The 18283-nt window shown below is 46.4% G+C and overlaps 1 protein-coding gene across 2 annotated transcripts; it reads left to right on the top strand.

Annotated features, from left to right (window-relative positions):
- Positions 1–432: 432 nt before the first annotated feature.
- Positions 433–17853, top strand: LOC132780141 (protein YIF1B). Of its 2 annotated transcripts, none has more exons than XM_060783691.2 (8): positions 433–536; positions 2437–2666; positions 4622–4726; positions 6064–6142; positions 6307–6364; positions 14372–14527; positions 14676–14769; positions 17100–17853. In XM_060783691.2, the coding sequence occupies exons 1-8, from the start codon at positions 485–487 to the stop codon at positions 17253–17255; spliced, it is 930 nt and encodes a 309-aa protein (XP_060639674.2). In that variant the 5' UTR covers positions 433–484; the 3' UTR covers positions 17256–17853. The 2 variants fall into 2 exon arrangements, with proteins under 2 accessions (XP_060639674.2, XP_060639673.2); XM_060783690.2 differs by having other exon boundaries at positions 441–545.
- Positions 17854–18283: the final 430 nt, after the last annotated feature.

Genomic DNA, 18283 nt, shown 5'->3' with positions numbered 1-18283 from the left:
GCTTTGATAATCTGGATTAGAAGGGGCCTGAGGCTTGCCCCAAGTCTACAGCAGGCATAGGCAAACTTGGGCCTTCCAGTTGTTTTGGACTTCAATTAATCGACTATTAGGAATTGTGGGAGTTGAAGTCCAAAACACCTGGAGGTCCTCCAGCAGTTTAGAACTCCAACTCCCAGCATTCCTGGCCATTGGAAGTGGTGGCAGGGGCTTCTGGGAGCTGAAGTCCAAAACACCAGGGGAACCAATCAGCGGTCTTCCTCAGGACGCCATTTTCAAATTCTGAATGTAGCGCCAACGCGACGCTCTGTGGCGAACTAGGCCGAAATGGCATATTCGACGTCACGTGACCCATTGTCTCCTGGGCGACGCCTCGAGGACGTCGGCGACGTGGCTCGTGATTGGCTAGCGAAGTGAAGGAAGGCGCTGATTGGTCGCGGAGGAAAGCCGGGGCCTTGTGTCTTAGCACAGCTCGATTTCCGCCGCCATGAATGTGGCGGGCGGCCCAAGCCTGGCCGGGGGAGGAATGGGGCGCATGCGTGAGTCTGGTAAAGAGGGGCTTAGTAGTAGTGTGTGGGTGTGTAGGGCAGAGGTGGGCAAACTTGGGTCCTCCAGGTGTTTTGGACTCCAACTCCCATCATTCCTAACAGCCTCAGGCCTCAGGCCCCTTCCTTTAAGCGGCTGAGGGGGAAAAGGAAAGGGCCTGAGGCTGTTAGGAATGATGGGAGTTGGAGTCCAAAACACCTGGAGGACCCAAGTTGGCCCATACCTGCTCTAGGTGCATCTACACAGTAGAATTAATGCTGTTTTGACATCACTTGAGCTGCCAATATAGGCTATCTCAGGCATGGACAAACTGAGGCCCTCCAGGTGTTTTGGACTTCAACTCCCGCCATTCCTAACAGCCGGAATTGTATATGGCAGCCTAGAAGGAGTCTGAAGTCCCATCAACACTGCCATGTAACATCCAGATTATCTGCTTTTAACTGTATTAAATGGCAATATAGACATAGACTTATTGTCTATGTCTATATTGTCCAAGTAAGATTGTTCTCCAAGTTCGGTGTCTTGGTGGTGGGTCTGTAGGTGACTGTGGAGCCCTATTCTTACTCTGCATCTTCTCCCGCAGTGAGGGCATCGGTTTCCAGGTGGAAGGCGGTCCCAGTCAGGGTTGGCTTGACGCACCTTCTCTCTTTTGCCCTCCATTTAAATTCTACAGCACTGCTGGTCATAGCTGACCTCCAGTTGGAGCGCTCAAGGGCCAGGGCTTCCCAGTTCTCAGTGTCTATGCCAGAGTTTTTAAGGTTGGCTTTGAGCCCGTCTTTAAATCTCTTTTGTTGCCCACCAACATTCTGTTTTCCGTTCTTAAGTTCGGAGTAGAGCAACTACTTTGGGAGACGGTGGTCAGGCATCTGGACAATGTGGCCGTCCAGTGGAGTTGATGGCGGAGGACCATCGCTTCAATGCTGGTGGTATTTGCTTCTTCCGGTACGCTGACGTTTGTCCACTTGTCTTCCCAAGAGATTTGCAGGATTTTCTGGAGGCAGTGGTGATGGTATCGTTCCAGGAGTCGCATGTGACGTCTGTAGTTAGTACACATCTCGCAGGCGTATAGCAGGGTTGGGAGGACAATAGCTTTATAAACAAGCACCTTGGTATCCCTACAGATGTCCCGGTCCTCAAACACTCTCTGCTTCATTCAGGAAAATGCTGCACTCGCAGAGCTCAGGCGGTGTTGTATTTTGGTGTCGATGTTGACTTTTTCCATGTGACCTCTGTAGATAGTCCACATCTCGCAGCCGTATAGCAGGGTTGGGAGGACAGTAGCTTTATAAACAAGCACCTTGGTCTCCCTACGGATGTCCTGGTCCCCAAATATTCTCTACTTCATTTGGAAAAATGCTGCACTTGCAGAGCTCAGGCGATGTTGCATTTCGGTGTCAATGTTGAGTTTGGTGGAGAGGTGGCTGCCAAGGGAGCAGAAATGTTCAACATTTTCTAATGTTACACCATTAAGCTGTATTTCTGGCATTGGAGAGGGATTGGCTGGTGACTGCTGGAAGAGCACTTTGGTTTTCTCAATGTTCAATGACAGGCCGAGCTTCTCGTATGCTTCAGGATCGGATCCCAGGTTTTCTGCTTTAAACTGGATTATGTGAATGCTCTGCCAGATAATCTGTGATAAACAGAAAACCTGGGATTGGATCTTGGGATAAAGGCCTGTCTGGAAGGACCCTCATATAATTATCTGCTTTGATAATCTGGATTAAAGGGCAATGTAGAAGGGGTCTAAAGTCTACCGCAGGCATAGGCAAATTTTGGTCGATAAGACCCGGTAGGCTGTTAGGAATGGTGGGAGTTAAAGTCCAAAACACCTGGAGTGCCCAAGTTTGCCCATGCCTTTCTCGACCTTGACTGACCTGTCCTTTCTTTCCACAGCCACCAAACGCCGCCTCCCCGCCGCCTCAGACCCGCACCGGCTTTTTGAGGACACCAGTGCCTCCCCTTCCTCCGGGACTCTTCCTCCGGGAAGCAGCAACAGCACTGGTGGCGCCTCATCCTCTTCCTTGGCACCACAGGGACCCTTCTTGGCAGACCCGGTCTCCACTTTTGCCGCAGCCTACGGGAGCAGCCTCGCCTCGCAGGGCAAGGAGCTGGTGGACCGCAACGTGAGTCCCTGAAGGCCTCAGTCATGCTCACCAGGGTTCAGTGAGTGCTCTCAGACTTTTTTGGACTTCCAATCCCAGAATTCCTCAACATTGGACAAGCTGGCTAAGGCTTCTGGGAGTTGAAGTCCACAAAAGGTTAGGGGTAGCAGATCTCGGTGTTGCCATGGATGCCAGTACAGGCAGTCCCCAAGTTGGGAACAAGGCAGGTTATATAAGTTATTCTTAAGTTGGATTTGTGGCTGAGGGGGAAAAGGAAGCTTAAGCAGCTGAGGGGGGAAATGAAGAGGCCCGAGGCTGTTAGGAATGGTGGGAGTTGGAGTCCAAAACACCTGGAGGGCTGAAGTTCGCCCCATGCCTGCTCTAGCCTAATATTTAGCTTTGGATAGCATTAGGATGTTTTTAATACCCTTGTGGTGTTTGTTTTGCTGTCTGTGCCCCTCTTCAGGAGATTCCGCCTCACTTTCTTACCTGTGAGAATTGGAACAAGCCCAAATGTGGCTTGTTCTGGAAACAAAGATTGGTTCATTTATTTCGTATCAAAAGCATTGCATAAAATAGTATAAAACTGATAAAAATAGAAGGAGCACAGGTGGCTAAATATCTTTTGACCAAAAACGGGCAACAGCAATGGCATTGTTGGTAGCCTCCAACAATTCTTCGTCTGTACATGAGGCAGAGCATAGTGGAGAAGCATACAGATGCAGAATAATAATAATAATAATAATAATAATAATAATAATAATAATAATCTTTATTTATACCCTGCCACCATCTCCCCAATGGGAACTGGGGGGCGGCTTACATGAGGCCAAGCCCAACAACGCAATACAATAAATGAAATCAAAAACATAAACAACAACATAATAAATTACATAAAACATAAACTATAAGAATACAGCAAACAATATAAAAATTACAAGATGTGGGATTCTTTTAGGTAGTGCCATTTTGCCAGGTTGTCTTTTGATCTGCCCACTCCATTTCTGAGTCTGTTCAGGGACTTCCAAGTTGCCCATTCCTGGTTTGCTCCTGGAGGAAGACCTTCGTGGGGGACCATCCAGTTGGGATTTCCTGGTTTAGCTACCCAGAGGGATATGCTGTTGCTGGGGGAATGCCAAGAGGAGTGGTAGTTCTCATAAAGCTTTCCCTTAATTCAAGTCTACCTTAAAAAAACAAAAACAAAAAACAAGGATTGGTGAGAAAGCTTCAGTGGAGACCCCTTTTCCACAGGAGTGAATTTCCCTTCCAAGGGATAGATTTCTCTCACTTCCTGTTGTCTCACCCCGTGCTTAACTAGGTGTCATTTGTAAGTCAGATGTTTGTAACTCCCATAAAATAATATATGACACAATTTCAGGGATGTCCTAGTTTTATCAGGACATGGCAATACATTTGTTCCTGTTGGGTACAATTGTTTCGCCTTTTTCCTTCTTCCAAAAATTGCCAGGGGCTGGCAGCTACAATGGTTCAGAGACTTTCACCCCTTTGAGTGGCATAACTCTAGAGCAGGGGTCCACAAACTTTTTAAACAGAGGGCCAGGTAACAGTCCCTCAAACTGTTGGAGGGCTGGATTATAATTTGAAAAAACATGAATGAATTCTTATGCACATTGCACATAACTTATTTGTAGAGCAAAAAACACTTTAAAACAATACAATAATTAAAATGAAGAACAATTTTAACAAATATAAACTTATTACTATTTAAATGGGAAGTGCGGGCCTGCTTTTGGCTGAGGAGATAGGATTGTTGTTGTTGTTGGGTGCTTTCAAGTCATTTCAGACTTGGGTTGACCCTCAGTGAGGGCCGGGTAAATGACCTTGGAGGGCCGTATCTGGCCCCCAGGCCTTAGTTTGAGGACCCCTGGTCTAGAGCATGTGCAAAGTGCATCACTGGGCTAAGGAACAGTCTTTCCCTCTGTGACAAAGCTGTTCATATCTCTTCTTTCTCCCAGATTGATCGCTTCATCCCCGTGACCAAACTGAAGTATTACTTTGCTGTGGACACTGTCTATGTGGGCAAGAAACTGGGACTGCTTCTCTTTCCGTTCCTGCACCAGGTGAGCTATGACCAGCAGGAAGGGGCATTTTGTAGTGCAAGTGACTATCTTCACTGCTTAAGGCTTGGCTGCATACACCTCTCCATGTGCCGATCTCTCCCTTCTTCCCCCTTGATCCCAAAGTCTCACCCGTCTGCTCTCTAGGAGATACGATGGTACTTGTCATGTGAAACATTGTTATTATTATTGCTACACTATGTAACACGATTTTTGTTCCTGGGTTCTAAATAATAATAATAAAAAACTTTATTTATACCCCGCCACCATCTCCCCAAAGGGGACTCGGGGCGGCTTACATGAGGCCACGCCCATCAATACAGAAAACACAATATAACACAAAAACACAACAGAAAATCAGAAAATAAAATAACATAAAATACAAAACCAATGTAAATATTCAGCACAACAATATAAAATCGAAACATTAAACCACAAAAATGATCTCAGTGGGCAGGGCCAGTTCAAAGATTAAAATTTTAAAACACTGGGAGATAGGGCAGTGTAAAATATCAGGAAGGGAATCCGGGGGATAAGGTAGGAGTTTCTTAATTGGCTCTATCATAAAAACATGGGAAAATTTGTGGGATATCCTGCAGCACATTTCGCTATAGTTTTTCAATGACTATCCCATAAGAGTCTTAACCAATTCAACATAGCTTGTGGCAGTTTCTGGAGTATAACCACTACTTTCAAGTACCAACTACCACTTTGGGCCAAAGGGAAGGGGGGGGGGGGCAGGGGACAATTCCACCTTGTCCCCTGTGCTATTCTAATAATATAATATAATATATTGTATATACATTTAATATTTATGATATTATAATGTAATGCAATATAATACTAATAGTAATAATATATTGTAATTATAAATTTATATTACATGTAATATTACTAACAATATTACAATATAATTGGTATAGTACAATATAGCAGTACTTAATGCTGATATTGTACTATGTTAATAGTGTAGTGTATTGTATGTATATATACCTTGTATGCCGCTCTGAGTCCCCTTCGGGGTGAAAAGGGCGACATATAAATGTTGTAAATAAATACCGCACAATTAAACAGGAAATAACACTTTCAAACCAGGAACAGAAATCTCTTTAAATGTTGTTACATAGTGTTATTATTTTTTACCCAGTGTGAGGCAGATAAAGCACAGTTAAAACAGCCAGATGAAATACAATACCACTACAACACATATATTAAAATATGTAGTGGTAACAACACTGCTGCCCATGGCCTGCCTGTTGGGACCTTGCTGCCAGGTGGCCTCGTGCTCTTTAGAAGTTGGCACATAGGGCAGTGCAGACGTATCTGGCTCTTTTTGGCAGGACTGGCAGGTTCAGTACCAGCAGGACACCCCTGTGGCCCCACGCTTTGACGTCAATGCCCCGGACCTCTACATTCCAGGTATGACACATTATTTTGGGGTAAAAGGCAAATGTATCTGGATTTTCAGTCTTTTGCCTACGTGCTACCCCATTTCAAAAGAGTCTTGGCTTGGTCATTATGTCTAAATTTTGGAAATTTAACTTGTAGACTCTGATGTGGCTAATGCTACTTCTTCTCTACAGTCATGGCGTTCATCACCTACATTCTGGTGGCAGGCCTGGCACTGGGAACACAGAATAGGTGAGAACTGCCTGGATTATCTTATCTTTGTTGTTTCCTCTTCAGTGATAAAGGGTGACTTGGCAGGTGTATAACATTACCAACCACTGCAAGATTTTTGTTTTATTTTGCCGCAGGCCAAAAAAGTGAAAAGATTAGCTTATTTTCCTCTTGTTATTTTTGTGTGAAATGCAAATGCCATAACTGTGAAAACCTATCAAGAATGTGCACAATATCACCATAGGGAGATGGAAGTCCTTGAATTTTTTTTCATTCTTTCATGTGGAAGTTAAATAAAGGAAAACGCTTGGGCTTATCACATGAGTGGGAAACAGTTTGGAAAGTGTTTCATTTGCCAAAACAAGTAACCTATTAATGACTTTCTTTTGTAAAATAAATGTATTCTAATAAACTCCCACTGGGGAAACATGATAGCCATGTATAAATATGTGAGAGGAAGTCACAGGGATGAGGGAACAAGCTTGTTTTCTGCTTCCCTGGAGACTAGAACGCGGAACAATGGCTTCAAACTACAAGAAAGGAGATTCCATCTGAACATTAGGAAGAACTTCCTGACTGTGAGAGCCGTTCAGCAGTGGAACTCTCTGCTCCGGAGTGTGGTGGAGGCTCCTTCTTTGGAGGCTTTTAAACAGAGGCTGGATGGCCATCTGTCAGGGGTGCTTTGAATGCAATATTCCTGCTTCTTGGCAGGGGGTTGGACTGGATGGCCCTTGAGGTCTCTTTCAACTCTATGATTCTATTATTCTATAAACAACAGAGGAGAAACAATGTCATGTAATGCCATGCTGTTATCTTGCTGTAATTGCGATTTACTAAGATCCTCAGTTTGAAACAGACTCCTGAATGCTTAAGTGGGAAAGATGCAGGGATTGCTTTGAGTGGAGAAGATGCAGCTCTTCAAACTGCTACTAATGATTAATTTTGTTGTGTCAGGAGTGACTTGAGAAACTGCAAGTCACTTCTGGTGTGAGAGAATTGGCCGTCTGCAAGGACGTTGCCCAGGGGGTGCCTGGATATTTTTTTGATGTTTTATCATCCTTGTGGGAGCCTTCTCTCATGTCCCCGCATGAGGAGCTGGAGCTGCTAGAGGGAGCTTATCCACACTCTCCCCGGATTTGAACCTGTGACCTGTCAGTCTTTAGTCCTGCTGGCACAGGGGTTTAACCCACTACGCCACCGAGGGCTCCTTACTAATGATAAAAAGTTTGGAGTTCGTTCCCAAGCCTTTTAAGACCCGGGTTATTATGTTGGTACTTGTTTGCCGTTGTATGTTGGAATCCACCCTGAGTCACCCTGGGGAGATAGGGTGGAATACAAATAAAGATGATGATGATGGTGATTATTATTATTATTATTATTATTATTATTATTATTATTATTATTATTATTTGAAGCACAACAAGATGAGTCCACAGCAGACACTCTGCTGGCTGTTGTATTGGATCACACGTCGGGCACTTCCCAAGTGTCTAGGACTGTGTGATATATCTATATCTATATCTATATCTATATATATAATAAAAGTCAAAACTTGTATGCGGCGGATGTGTGGCGGTGTATGTGCCGGCTTTCTGATTGGCCAGCCTGAAAGTTCCACGATTCTGATTGGCTGCTGCTGTGGTGCTATTTGCATATGGTCCCTGATTGGCCTGCTTCAACAGGAGCCCCTGGTGGAGAAAAGGGTTCATGACAGGAATTGGGACATGACAGAAGGAAATTTGCATTTGGTCTCTGATTTGCCAGCCTCAATTCCAAGATTCTGAATGGCTGCCGCTGTGGTGCTATTTGCATATGCTCCCTGATTGGCCTGCTTCAACAGGAGCCCCTGGTGGAGAAAAGGGTTCATGACAGAAACAGGGACATGACAGAAGGAAATTTGCATTTGGTCTCTGATTGGCCAACCTCAATTCCAAGGTTCCGAGATGACAAAGAGGAAAGGAAAAGGCCAGGGGAGGCTGGGTCAGAAAATTACCAATACAGAGCCCACAAGACCCAATCGACATCCTACTGCAGTTTGGAGGAGGATGAACCATGGATGATGGGACTTACAGTCCCATCACTCACATTCTGAGACTGCTGTTAACCTCATCCAATGACTGATCAGGACCAAACTTGGCACATAGACCTCTCATGACCCACTTTACGTCCTGGTGTGTTTTGGCCAGGGATGGACCATGGATTATGGGACTTGCAGTACCTTTGCTCAATTCCTGCAACCCTCATCCAATTACCGATAAAGACCAAACTTGGCACACTGAGTTTCCATGATGCACTCTACATCCTGGTGCAGTTTGGGGGAGGATGCACCATGGACGATGGGACTTGCAATACCTGCACTCCCTTCCTGAGACCATTACAACTGCCAACAGTGATGGATCAGGATCACAATTCGCACAGAGAGCCCGCATGACCCACTCTACATCCTGGTGTGGTTTGGAAAAATTTGGAAATGGATGATGGGACTTGCAGTCACTTCACTCACTTCCTGAGACCACCAAGACCCTCACCAATGACCGATCAAGACCAAATTTGGCACACAGAGTTCCCATGACGCACTCTACATCCTGGTGCACTTTCAAGGAGGACAGACCATGGATGATGGGACTTCAAGTACCTCCACTCCCTTCCCAAGACTGCTGCAACCCTCATTTAATGTCCGATCAGGACCAAACTTCGCACATAGACCTCTCATGACCTGTACGTCCTGGTGTGGTTTGGCCGGGGATGGACCGTGGATTATGGGACTTGCAGTACCATTGCTCAATTCTTCAGACCACTGCAACCCTCATCCAATTACCGATAAATACCAAACTTGGCACACTGAGTCTCCATCACGCACTCTACATCCAGGTGCAGTTTGAAGGAGGATGCACCATGGACGATGGGACTTGCAATACCTGCACTCCCTTCCTAAGACCATTATAACTGCCAACAATGATGGATCAGGACCACAATTTACACAGAGAGCCCGCATAACTCACTCTACATCCTGGTGCGGTTTGGAAGAATTTGACAATGGATGATGGGACTTGCAGTCACTTCACTCACTTCCTGAGACCACTGAGACCCTCGCCAATGACTAATCAAGACTAAACTTGGCACATGGAGCTTCAATGACCCACTCTACATCCTGGTGCAGTTTGGAGGAGGACAGACCATGGATGATGGGACTTCAAGTACCTCCACTACCCAAGACTGCTGCAAAACTCATCTAATGTCCAATCAAGACCAACGTTGGCACACAGAGCCCCCATGACCCACTCTACATCCTGCTGCAGTTTTGGAGAAGGGTGGACCATGGATGATGGAACTTCCAGTACCTTCACTCACATTCTGAGACCTCTGCAAACCTCATCCAATGACGGATCAAGACCAAACTTGGCACATAGACCTCTCATGACTCACTTTACGTCCCGGTGTTGTTTGGAAAACTTTGGATATGGATGATGGGACTTGCAGTACCTTTGCTCACTTCCTGAGACCACTGAGACCCTCGCCAATGACTAATCAAGACTAAACTTGCCACATGGAGCTCCAATGACCCACTCTACATCCTGCTGCAGTTTGGAGGAGGACAGACCATGGATGATGGGACTTCAAGTACCTCCACTCCCTTCCAAAGATTGCTGCAACCCTCTTCTAATGACCAATCAAGACCACACTTGGCACACAGAGCCCCCATGATTCACTCTACATCCTGCTGCAGTTTGAAAGGGGATGGACTTTGGATGATGGGACTTGCAGTACCTTCACTCACTTACTGCCACCACTGCCACCCTCATCTAATGACTGATAAAGACCAAACTTGGCACACAGAGCCCCCATGACCCACTCTATATCCTGCTGCTGTTTGTAGGAGGATGGCCCATGGATGGTGGGACTTTAAGTACCTTCACTCACTTCCTGAAAATAATGCAGCCGTTATCCAAAGACCAATAAAGACCAAACTTGGCATACAGAACCGCCATTACCCACTTTCTCTAATAACCCGGGCAACGCCGGGTCCCCAAGCTAGTATATAATAAAAGTCAAAACTTGTATGCGGCGGATGTGTGGCGGTGTATGTGCCGGCTTTCGGATTGGCCAGCCTGAAAGTTCCAAGATTCTTATTGGCTGCCGCTGTGGTGCTATTTGCATATGGTCTCTGATTGGCCTGCTTTAACAGGAGCCCCTGGTGGAGAAAAGGGTTCATGACAGAAACGGGGACATGACAGAAGGAAATTTGCATATGGTCTCTGATTGGCCAGCCTCAATTCCAAGATTCCGAGATGACAAAGAGAGGAAAGGAAAAGACCAGAGGGGGCTGGGTCAGAAAATTACCAATACAGACCACACTTGGCACACAGAGCCCCCATGACCCACTCGACATTCTACTGCAACCATGGATTATGGGACTTGCAGTGCCATCAGTCACATTCTGAAACCGCAGTTAACCTCATCCAATGACTGATCGGGACCAAACTTGGCACATAGACTTCTCATGACCCACTTTATGTCCTGGTGTGTTTTGGCCGGGGATGGACCATGGATTATGGGACTTGCAGTATCTTTGCTCAATTCCTGAGACCACTGCAACCCTCATCCAATTAGCGATAAAGACCAAACTTGACACACTTGAGTCTCTATGATGCACTCTACATCCTGGTGCGGTTTGGGGGAGGATGCACCATGGACGATGGGACTTGCAATACCTGCACTCCCTTGCTGAGACCATTACAACTGCCAACAGTGATGGGTCAGGATCACAATTCGCACAGAGAGCCCGCATGACCCATTCTACATCCTGGTGCAGTTTGGAAAAAATTGGAAATGGATGATGGGACTTGCAGTCACTTCACTCACTTCCTAAGACCACTGAGACCCTCGCCAATGACTTATCAAGGCCAAACTTGGCACACAGAGTCCCCATGACCCACTCTACATCCTGGTGCACTTTCGATGAGGACAGACAATGGATGATGGGACTTCAAGTACCTCCACTCCCTTCCAAAGACTGCTGCAACCCTCATCTAATGTCTGATCAAGACCAAACTTGGCACACAGAGCCCCCATGAACAACTCTACATCCCGATGCTGTTTGGAGGAGGACGGACGATGGATGATGGGACTTCCAGTACCTTCACTCACTTCCTGAAACCACAGTGACACTTATCCAAATACCAAGAAAGACCAAACTTGGCACAGAGAGCCCCCTTGGCCAACTCAACATTCTGGTGAGGTTTGGGGGAGAACAGACTATGGATTATGGGACTTCAAGTACCTCCACTCACATCCCAAGACTTCTGCAACAGTCATCCAATGACCAATCAAGACCAAACTTAGCACACAGAACCCCCATGACCCACTCTGCATCCTGCTGCAGTTTGAAGGAGGATGGACTTTGGATGATGGGACTTGCAGTACCTTCACTCACTTACTGAAACCACTGCCACCCTCATCCAATGACTGATAAAGACCATACTTGGCACACAGAGCCCCCATGACCCACTCTATATACTGCTGCTGTTTGGAGGAGGGTTGACCATGGATGATGGGACTTCAAGTACCTTGACTCACTTCCTGAAAACAATGCAACCATCATCCAATGACCAATAAAGACCAAACTTGGCATACAGAACCTCCATTACCCACTTTCTCTAATAACCCGGGCAGCGCCGGGTCCCCAAGCTAGTATATAATAAAGAAGAGTGTTTGTATCGGACAGAGGAATTGTGGAGGGCGGAGGGAGGGCGGTGTATGTGCCAGCGTTCTGATTGGCCAGCCAGAAAGTTCCAACATTCGGATTGGCTGGCGCAGTGGTGCTATTTGCATATGGTCTCTGATTGGCCAGCTTCAATAGAAGCCCCTGGTGGAGAAGAGGGTTCATGGCAGAAACAGGGCATGACAGAAGGAAATTTGCATATGCTCTCTGATTGGCCAGCCTCAAATCCAACATTCCGAGATGACAAAGAGAGGAAAGGAAAGGCCGGGGGCTGGGTCAGAACACTCCCAATACAGACCGAAATAGGCACACAGAGCCCCCATCACCCACTCTACATCCTACTGCAGTTTGGAGGAGGATGAACCATGGATGATGGGACTTGCAGTACCACCACTCACATTCTGAGACCACTGTTAACCTTATCCAATGACTGATCAGGACCAAACTTCGCACATAGATCTCTCATGGCCCACTTTACGTCCTGGTGTGATTTGGCCGGGGATGGACCATGGATTATGGGACTTGCAGTACCATTGCTCTATTCATCAGACCACTGCAACCCTCATCCAAATTCCAATAAATACCAAACTTGGCACACTGAGTCTCCATGACGCACTCTACATCCAGGTGCAGTTTGAAGGAGGATGCACCATGGATGATGGGACTTGCAATACCTGCACTCCCTTCCTGAGACCATTACAACTGCCAACGATGATGGATCAGGACCACAATTTACACAGAGACCCAGCATGACCCACTCTACATCCTGGTGCGGTTTGGAAGAATTTGAAAATGGATGATGGGACTTGCAGTCACTTCACTCACTTCCTGAGACCACTGAGACCCTCGCCAATGACTCATAAAGACTAAACTTGGCACATGGAGCTTCAATGACCCACTCTACATCCTGGAGCAGTTTGAAGGACGACAGACCATGGATGATGGGACATCAAGTACCTGCACAACCCAAGACTGCTGCAAAACTCATCTAATGACCAATCAAGACCAAAGTTGGCACACAGAGCCCCCATGACCCACTCTACATTCTGCTGCAGTTTTGGAGAAGGGTGGACCATGGATGATGGAACTTCCAGTACCTTCACTCACATTCTGAGACCTCTGCAAACCTCATCCAATGAAGGATCAAGATCAAACTTGGCACATAGACCTCTCATGACCCACGTTACGTCCTGGTGTTGTTTGGAAAACTTTGGAGATGGATGATGGGACTTGCAGTACCTTTGCTCACTTCCTGAAACCACTGAGACCCTCGCCAATGACTAATCAAGACTACACTTGGCACATGGAGCTTCAATGACCCACTCTACATCCTGGTGCAGTTTGGAGGAGGACAGACCATGGATGATGGGACTCCAAGTACCCGGCCCTCGCTCAGGGTCAACCTGGAGCAGTTTGAAGGACGACAGACCATGGATGATGGGACATCAAGTACCTGCACAACCCAAGACTGCTGCAAAACTCATCTAATGACCAATCAAGACCAAAGTTGGCACACAGAGCCCCCATGACCCACTCATGACCCATTGCAGCTTCAATGACCCACTCTACATCCTGGAGCAGTTTGAAGGACGACAGACCATGGATGATGGGACTTCAAGTACCTCCACTACCCAAGACTGCTGCAAAACTCATCTAATGGCCAATCAAGACCAACGTTGGCACACAGAGCCCCCATGACCCACTCTACATCCTGCTGCTGTTTGTAGGAGGATGGCCCATGGATGATGGGACTTCAAGTTCCTTCACTCACTTCCTGAAAATAATGCAGCCGTTATCCAAAGACCAATAAAGACCAAACTTGGCATACAGAACCACCATTACCCACTTTCTCTAATAACCCGGGCAACGCCGGGTCCCCAAGCTAGTCAGTGAATAAAGCATGCAGATCCCAGTAAGGTGGCATTTTGCAGCTGGCAGATAGCAATCTTGTCAGCACAGATTGTGTTTAAGTACAGGCCAAGGTCTTTAGGCACTGCACCCAGTGTGCCAATCACCACTGAGACCACCTTGACTGGCTTGTGCCAGAGTCTGCAGTTCGATCTTTAAATCCTCACATTGTGTCAGCTTTTCCAGTTGTTTCTCTTCAATCCTGCTGTCATCTGGGATTGCAACATTGACAATCCATACTTTGTTTTTTAACACAATCGTGAGGTCAGGAGTATTGTGCTCCAAAACTCTGTCTGTCTGAACACTGGGTGGCTTTTGAGGTGGCTTGTGCTGCCTCCCTGGAGGACCTCTCTCTCCTTCGTTCTCCTTCTCACCACTTTTATCATATAACCTTACAGATTCTCTCCTGACCTGCTGGGCTTGCAGGCAAGCTCGGCCCTGGCTTGGCTCATTGTTGAGGTGCTGGCCATCCTCCTCAGTCTCTACCTCGTGACAGTCAACACAGATTTGTCCACAATCGACTTGGTTGCCTTCTCGGGGTACAAGTATGTCGGGTAAGTACCTTACTTAAGTCAGAAGGAAAAACAGCAAGTGCCACTTGCAAAAACACAGAGTTATATAGTTTACCTGCAGCATGCTAGGCTGTAGAGGAGTTGGACCCATACTTTCTTTTGACCCTGTTTCCTCCTCTTCATATCCCAGGATGATTGTGGGCCTTTTGGCTGGACTGCTTTTTGGGAAGATGGGTTACTACCTGCTGCTGAGCTGGTGCTGCATCACGATTGTTGTCTTTATGGTAAGAGAAGGAAGGCTTGTCTTTTATCTACTGAATACTAGGCTGGTGCATAATTTTGGATTTGATTGGAACTAGTATCTGGTTCAGGAGCCCCCGGTGGTGCAGTGGGTTAAAGCACTGAGCTGCTGAGCTTGTTGATCGAAAGGTCGCAGGTTCGATTCCGGGGAGCGGCGTGAGCTTCCGCTGTCAGCCCTAGCTTCTGCCAACCTAGCAGTTCGAAAACATGCAAATGTGAGTAGATCAATAGGTACCGCTCCGGCGGGAAGGTAACGGCGCTCCATGCAGTCATGCCGGCCACATGACCTTGGAGGTGTCTACGGACAACGCTGGCTCTTCGGCTTAGAAATGGAGATGAGCACCACACCCCAGAGTCAGACATGACTGGACTTAATGTCAGGGGACTACCTTTACCTTTTTAGTATCTGGTTCATGAAATTTTGGCATACGAAATTGAGTTCTGGGGTATGCAGAAAAGGGGGGAGGGTTTAGAATCGGAATCACTTACCCATTTTTTTTTCATAAATGTTCTGTAACATTTGGATGTCTTCCACGGTCAGTTTAATTTTCCTATAACCATTAAGTAACTTTGGTAAAGCTGCTTTTTAAAATCTTATTCCTTTGACCCCATCTTTTCTGGCACTGCCATAAGGGAGGCGCTGTGGGCGTGGCGAATCACAGCCATCTTAACTGTAGTTTGGGAATGCCAGTTCCTCAATGGTAGAGATTACAAAAGGCCTTGCCCTAAACTACATTTCCCAGTATGCCTCGGAAGGAGAATGCACCGATCAGGAGAGGAGAGAGAAAATTATCCCTCCCCCTAAACAGTTCATTTTTCAGAAAACTTAAAAAAAATCCCTTAAATCAGTAGATGTATTAATATTTCTGAAAGTTGGGTGGAAAGATCCCTGTTGATCCCAGTGGTGCAGTGGGTTAAAGGCAGTACTGAAGACTGACAGGTCACAGGTTTGAATCCGGGGAAAGCACAGATGAGCTCCCTCTATCAACTCCAGCTTCTAATGTGGGAACATGAGAGAAGCCTCCCACAAGGATGGTAGAACATCAAAACATCTGGGCGTCCCCTGACAGCCAATTCTCTCACACCAGAAGCGACTTGCATTTTCTCAAGTCGCTCCTGACATGACAAAAGAAAATCCCTGTTATCTTGTGTCATTGCATAGAAAATTCAATGGGATAATTCTTGGTGGGTTTTTAAAAATGTTTTTTAAAAAATTAAAAATTCGCCAAAAATGCCTGGGTAAGTCAAATGTCATGAAATTTGGTGGGCTAACAGTGGTAAATGTGTTCTAGTGCTGTAGCAAATTTTATCAAGATAGCTCAAAAATGAGAGAGAGAGAAGCCCCTGAATTTTTCCCACTGCCAGTGATGTTGTCCGTATTGCGCAATCGCGACTGTCATTAACAAAGTACTTAAGATTCTTAAGTTTCATTGGAGTTTTGAAACTTTTGCCCCAAAAATTCAGAATGAACATGAAAAATGAGGCACCAGCGTCCCCTACTTTTGAACACAGTTTAGAACCATTTTTAAAAATTGATTGCACATGCCTACTGAATACCCATCACGAGTCGGATTTTGACAACTTAGAATGGGTGTGAGTTTGGACTCTGCCATAGTTTTAATGAGTTAGCAGCTTCTTGACACAGAAGCTCCCCAAAGTGGGTTGCATCCCAGTACCTATTCCATTCTTGTCCCTTGCTTGTCCCTTGCTTGTTTGTTTGTTTGTTTGTTTGTTTAAAACATTTATATTTCGCCCTTCTCACCCCAAAGGGGACACAGGGCAGAGCACAGCATATAAACAGCAAACATTCAATGCCGGGACACAAATTCACATACACATACATAAACATTAAAAAAACATTTATCAAAATATTAAAATACACCATTTAAAACCATCCTAGTCATCCACGTCAAATATAATTGGTCTGGTCATCTTTCCTATTGCCGCTTTATTGCCCTGTCCCAAAAGCTTGGTCCCACAGCCAAGTGTTTACCATCCTTCTAAAGGACAGCAGGGAGGGGGCGGACCTGATCTCACCAGGAAGGGAGTTCCATAGCCGGGGAGCAATCACTGAGAAGGCCCTGTCTCTCGTCCCCACCAATTGCGCCTGTGACAATGGCGGGACGGAAAGTAGGGTCTCCCCAGAGGATCTTAATCTCCGCAATGGTACATAGGGCTTTATAGGTCAAAGCCAGCACTTTGAATTGTGCCCGGTAGCAAACTGGCAGCCAGTGGAGCTGGCATAACATGGGAGTTAGTGCATTAATTCCTTTCCTTTTCCTGGCACTTCCTTTCTTCCTCCCCTGCCTTCCAGATCCGGACCCTGCGCCTGAAGATCTTGTCCGAGGCGGCTGCAGAAGGGGTCTTAGTGCGAGGCGCCAAAAACCAGCTGCGCATGTACCTGACCATGGCGGTGGCTGGCCTGCAGCCGCTCCTCATGTACTGGCTGACCTTCCACCTTGTTCACTGACGGCTCCCAGGCTACATCCAGCCAAGTCTTCCTCTGCAAGTAGCCAGCTGGGTGGCCCACTCACTGGTCGCTGTACAAACACACTGGGAATAGAGACAGCCGTGAAGTACTGCGGCTCGCGAGAAGACTGCAAGTGATCTGTGTGTGTGTGTTGATATGTGATGGAGGCTGAGGGATAGCAGGAATGTGAGCCTGGAGATGAGAGAGTGAGTGTGTGTATAGGGAAGCATACACACCCCACGTGTCCCTCCCAACTGCCTTTGTTTTGGAAGAGGAGTTAGGTTCCTGCACAGCCTTTTTTTGGCTCTGACTGAATTACCACCTTTCTGTTGCCCCACTTGCCTCTGCATGCATGCCATGACCCTGTGCTTGCTTTTTGGGTACACCTCTGGTTTAGGTCAAAAGAGTCTGCCTGGCAGCTGTTTGGACAGCTCTTGAATCTGTCTGTGAGTAAGTCAGTATTATTATTATAATTATTATTATCACACTGGGAAGACTTTGGAAGCAGATAGAAAAGTCTGAAAAGGGTGCTTACTTCTCTGTTTACGGTTAAAGCCTGTGCTGTACCCACAACAAGCAAAATAAAAAGTGAAAACTCTGCTGCGAGGTGTTCTCTTGCCAGGCTGAAGTAAACTACAAGCAGGAGGTAGAAACCCCTTGTACACACCCCACTTGGGGCTTGCTTTCTGGAGTAAGGCTGCTGCCTGAAATAGCTCATCTTCAGAGCTGCTTACCACTCATTTTCCAGCTCTCTACAGTTACTGATTGTCCATGTAAAGTCGTGGTTCTCAACCTTTTTTTTTTAACGAGGGACCACTTTGACCAGGGACCACTCTCCAGCATTAGCACCAAAAGGGTTTCGAATCAGATTTTGATCAACTTTAGATTCGGTTTGGTTATTTGGGATGCTGATTCAGAAATACTGTATATACTCAAGAATAAGCCGACCCGAATATAAGCCAAGGGACCGAATTTTACCATTAAAAAAACTGGGAAAACCAATTGACTCGAGCATAAGCCGAGGGTGG

This window comes from Anolis sagrei, chromosome X (assembly GCF_037176765.1).
Source record: "Anolis sagrei isolate rAnoSag1 chromosome X, rAnoSag1.mat, whole genome shotgun sequence".
Taxonomy (NCBI): Eukaryota; Metazoa; Chordata; class Lepidosauria; order Squamata; family Dactyloidae; genus Anolis; species Anolis sagrei.
The sequence above is the reverse complement of the archived record's forward strand: the minus strand, read 5'-3'. Positions and strand labels throughout refer to the sequence as shown.

Coding starts and splice junctions, on each gene's coding strand:
- LOC132780141 (XM_060783690.2), top strand. CDS start 485: ATGAATGTGGCGGGCGGCCCAAGCCTGGCCGGGGGAGGAATGGGGCGC. Junction 4,727..6,063: donor TCTTTCCGTTCCTGCACCAG/GTGAGCTATGAC, acceptor TCTTTTTGGCAG/GACTGGCAGGTTCAGTACCA. Junction 6,365..14,371: donor GCACTGGGAACACAGAATAG/GTGAGAACTGCC, acceptor ATAACCTTACAG/ATTCTCTCCTGACCTGCTGG.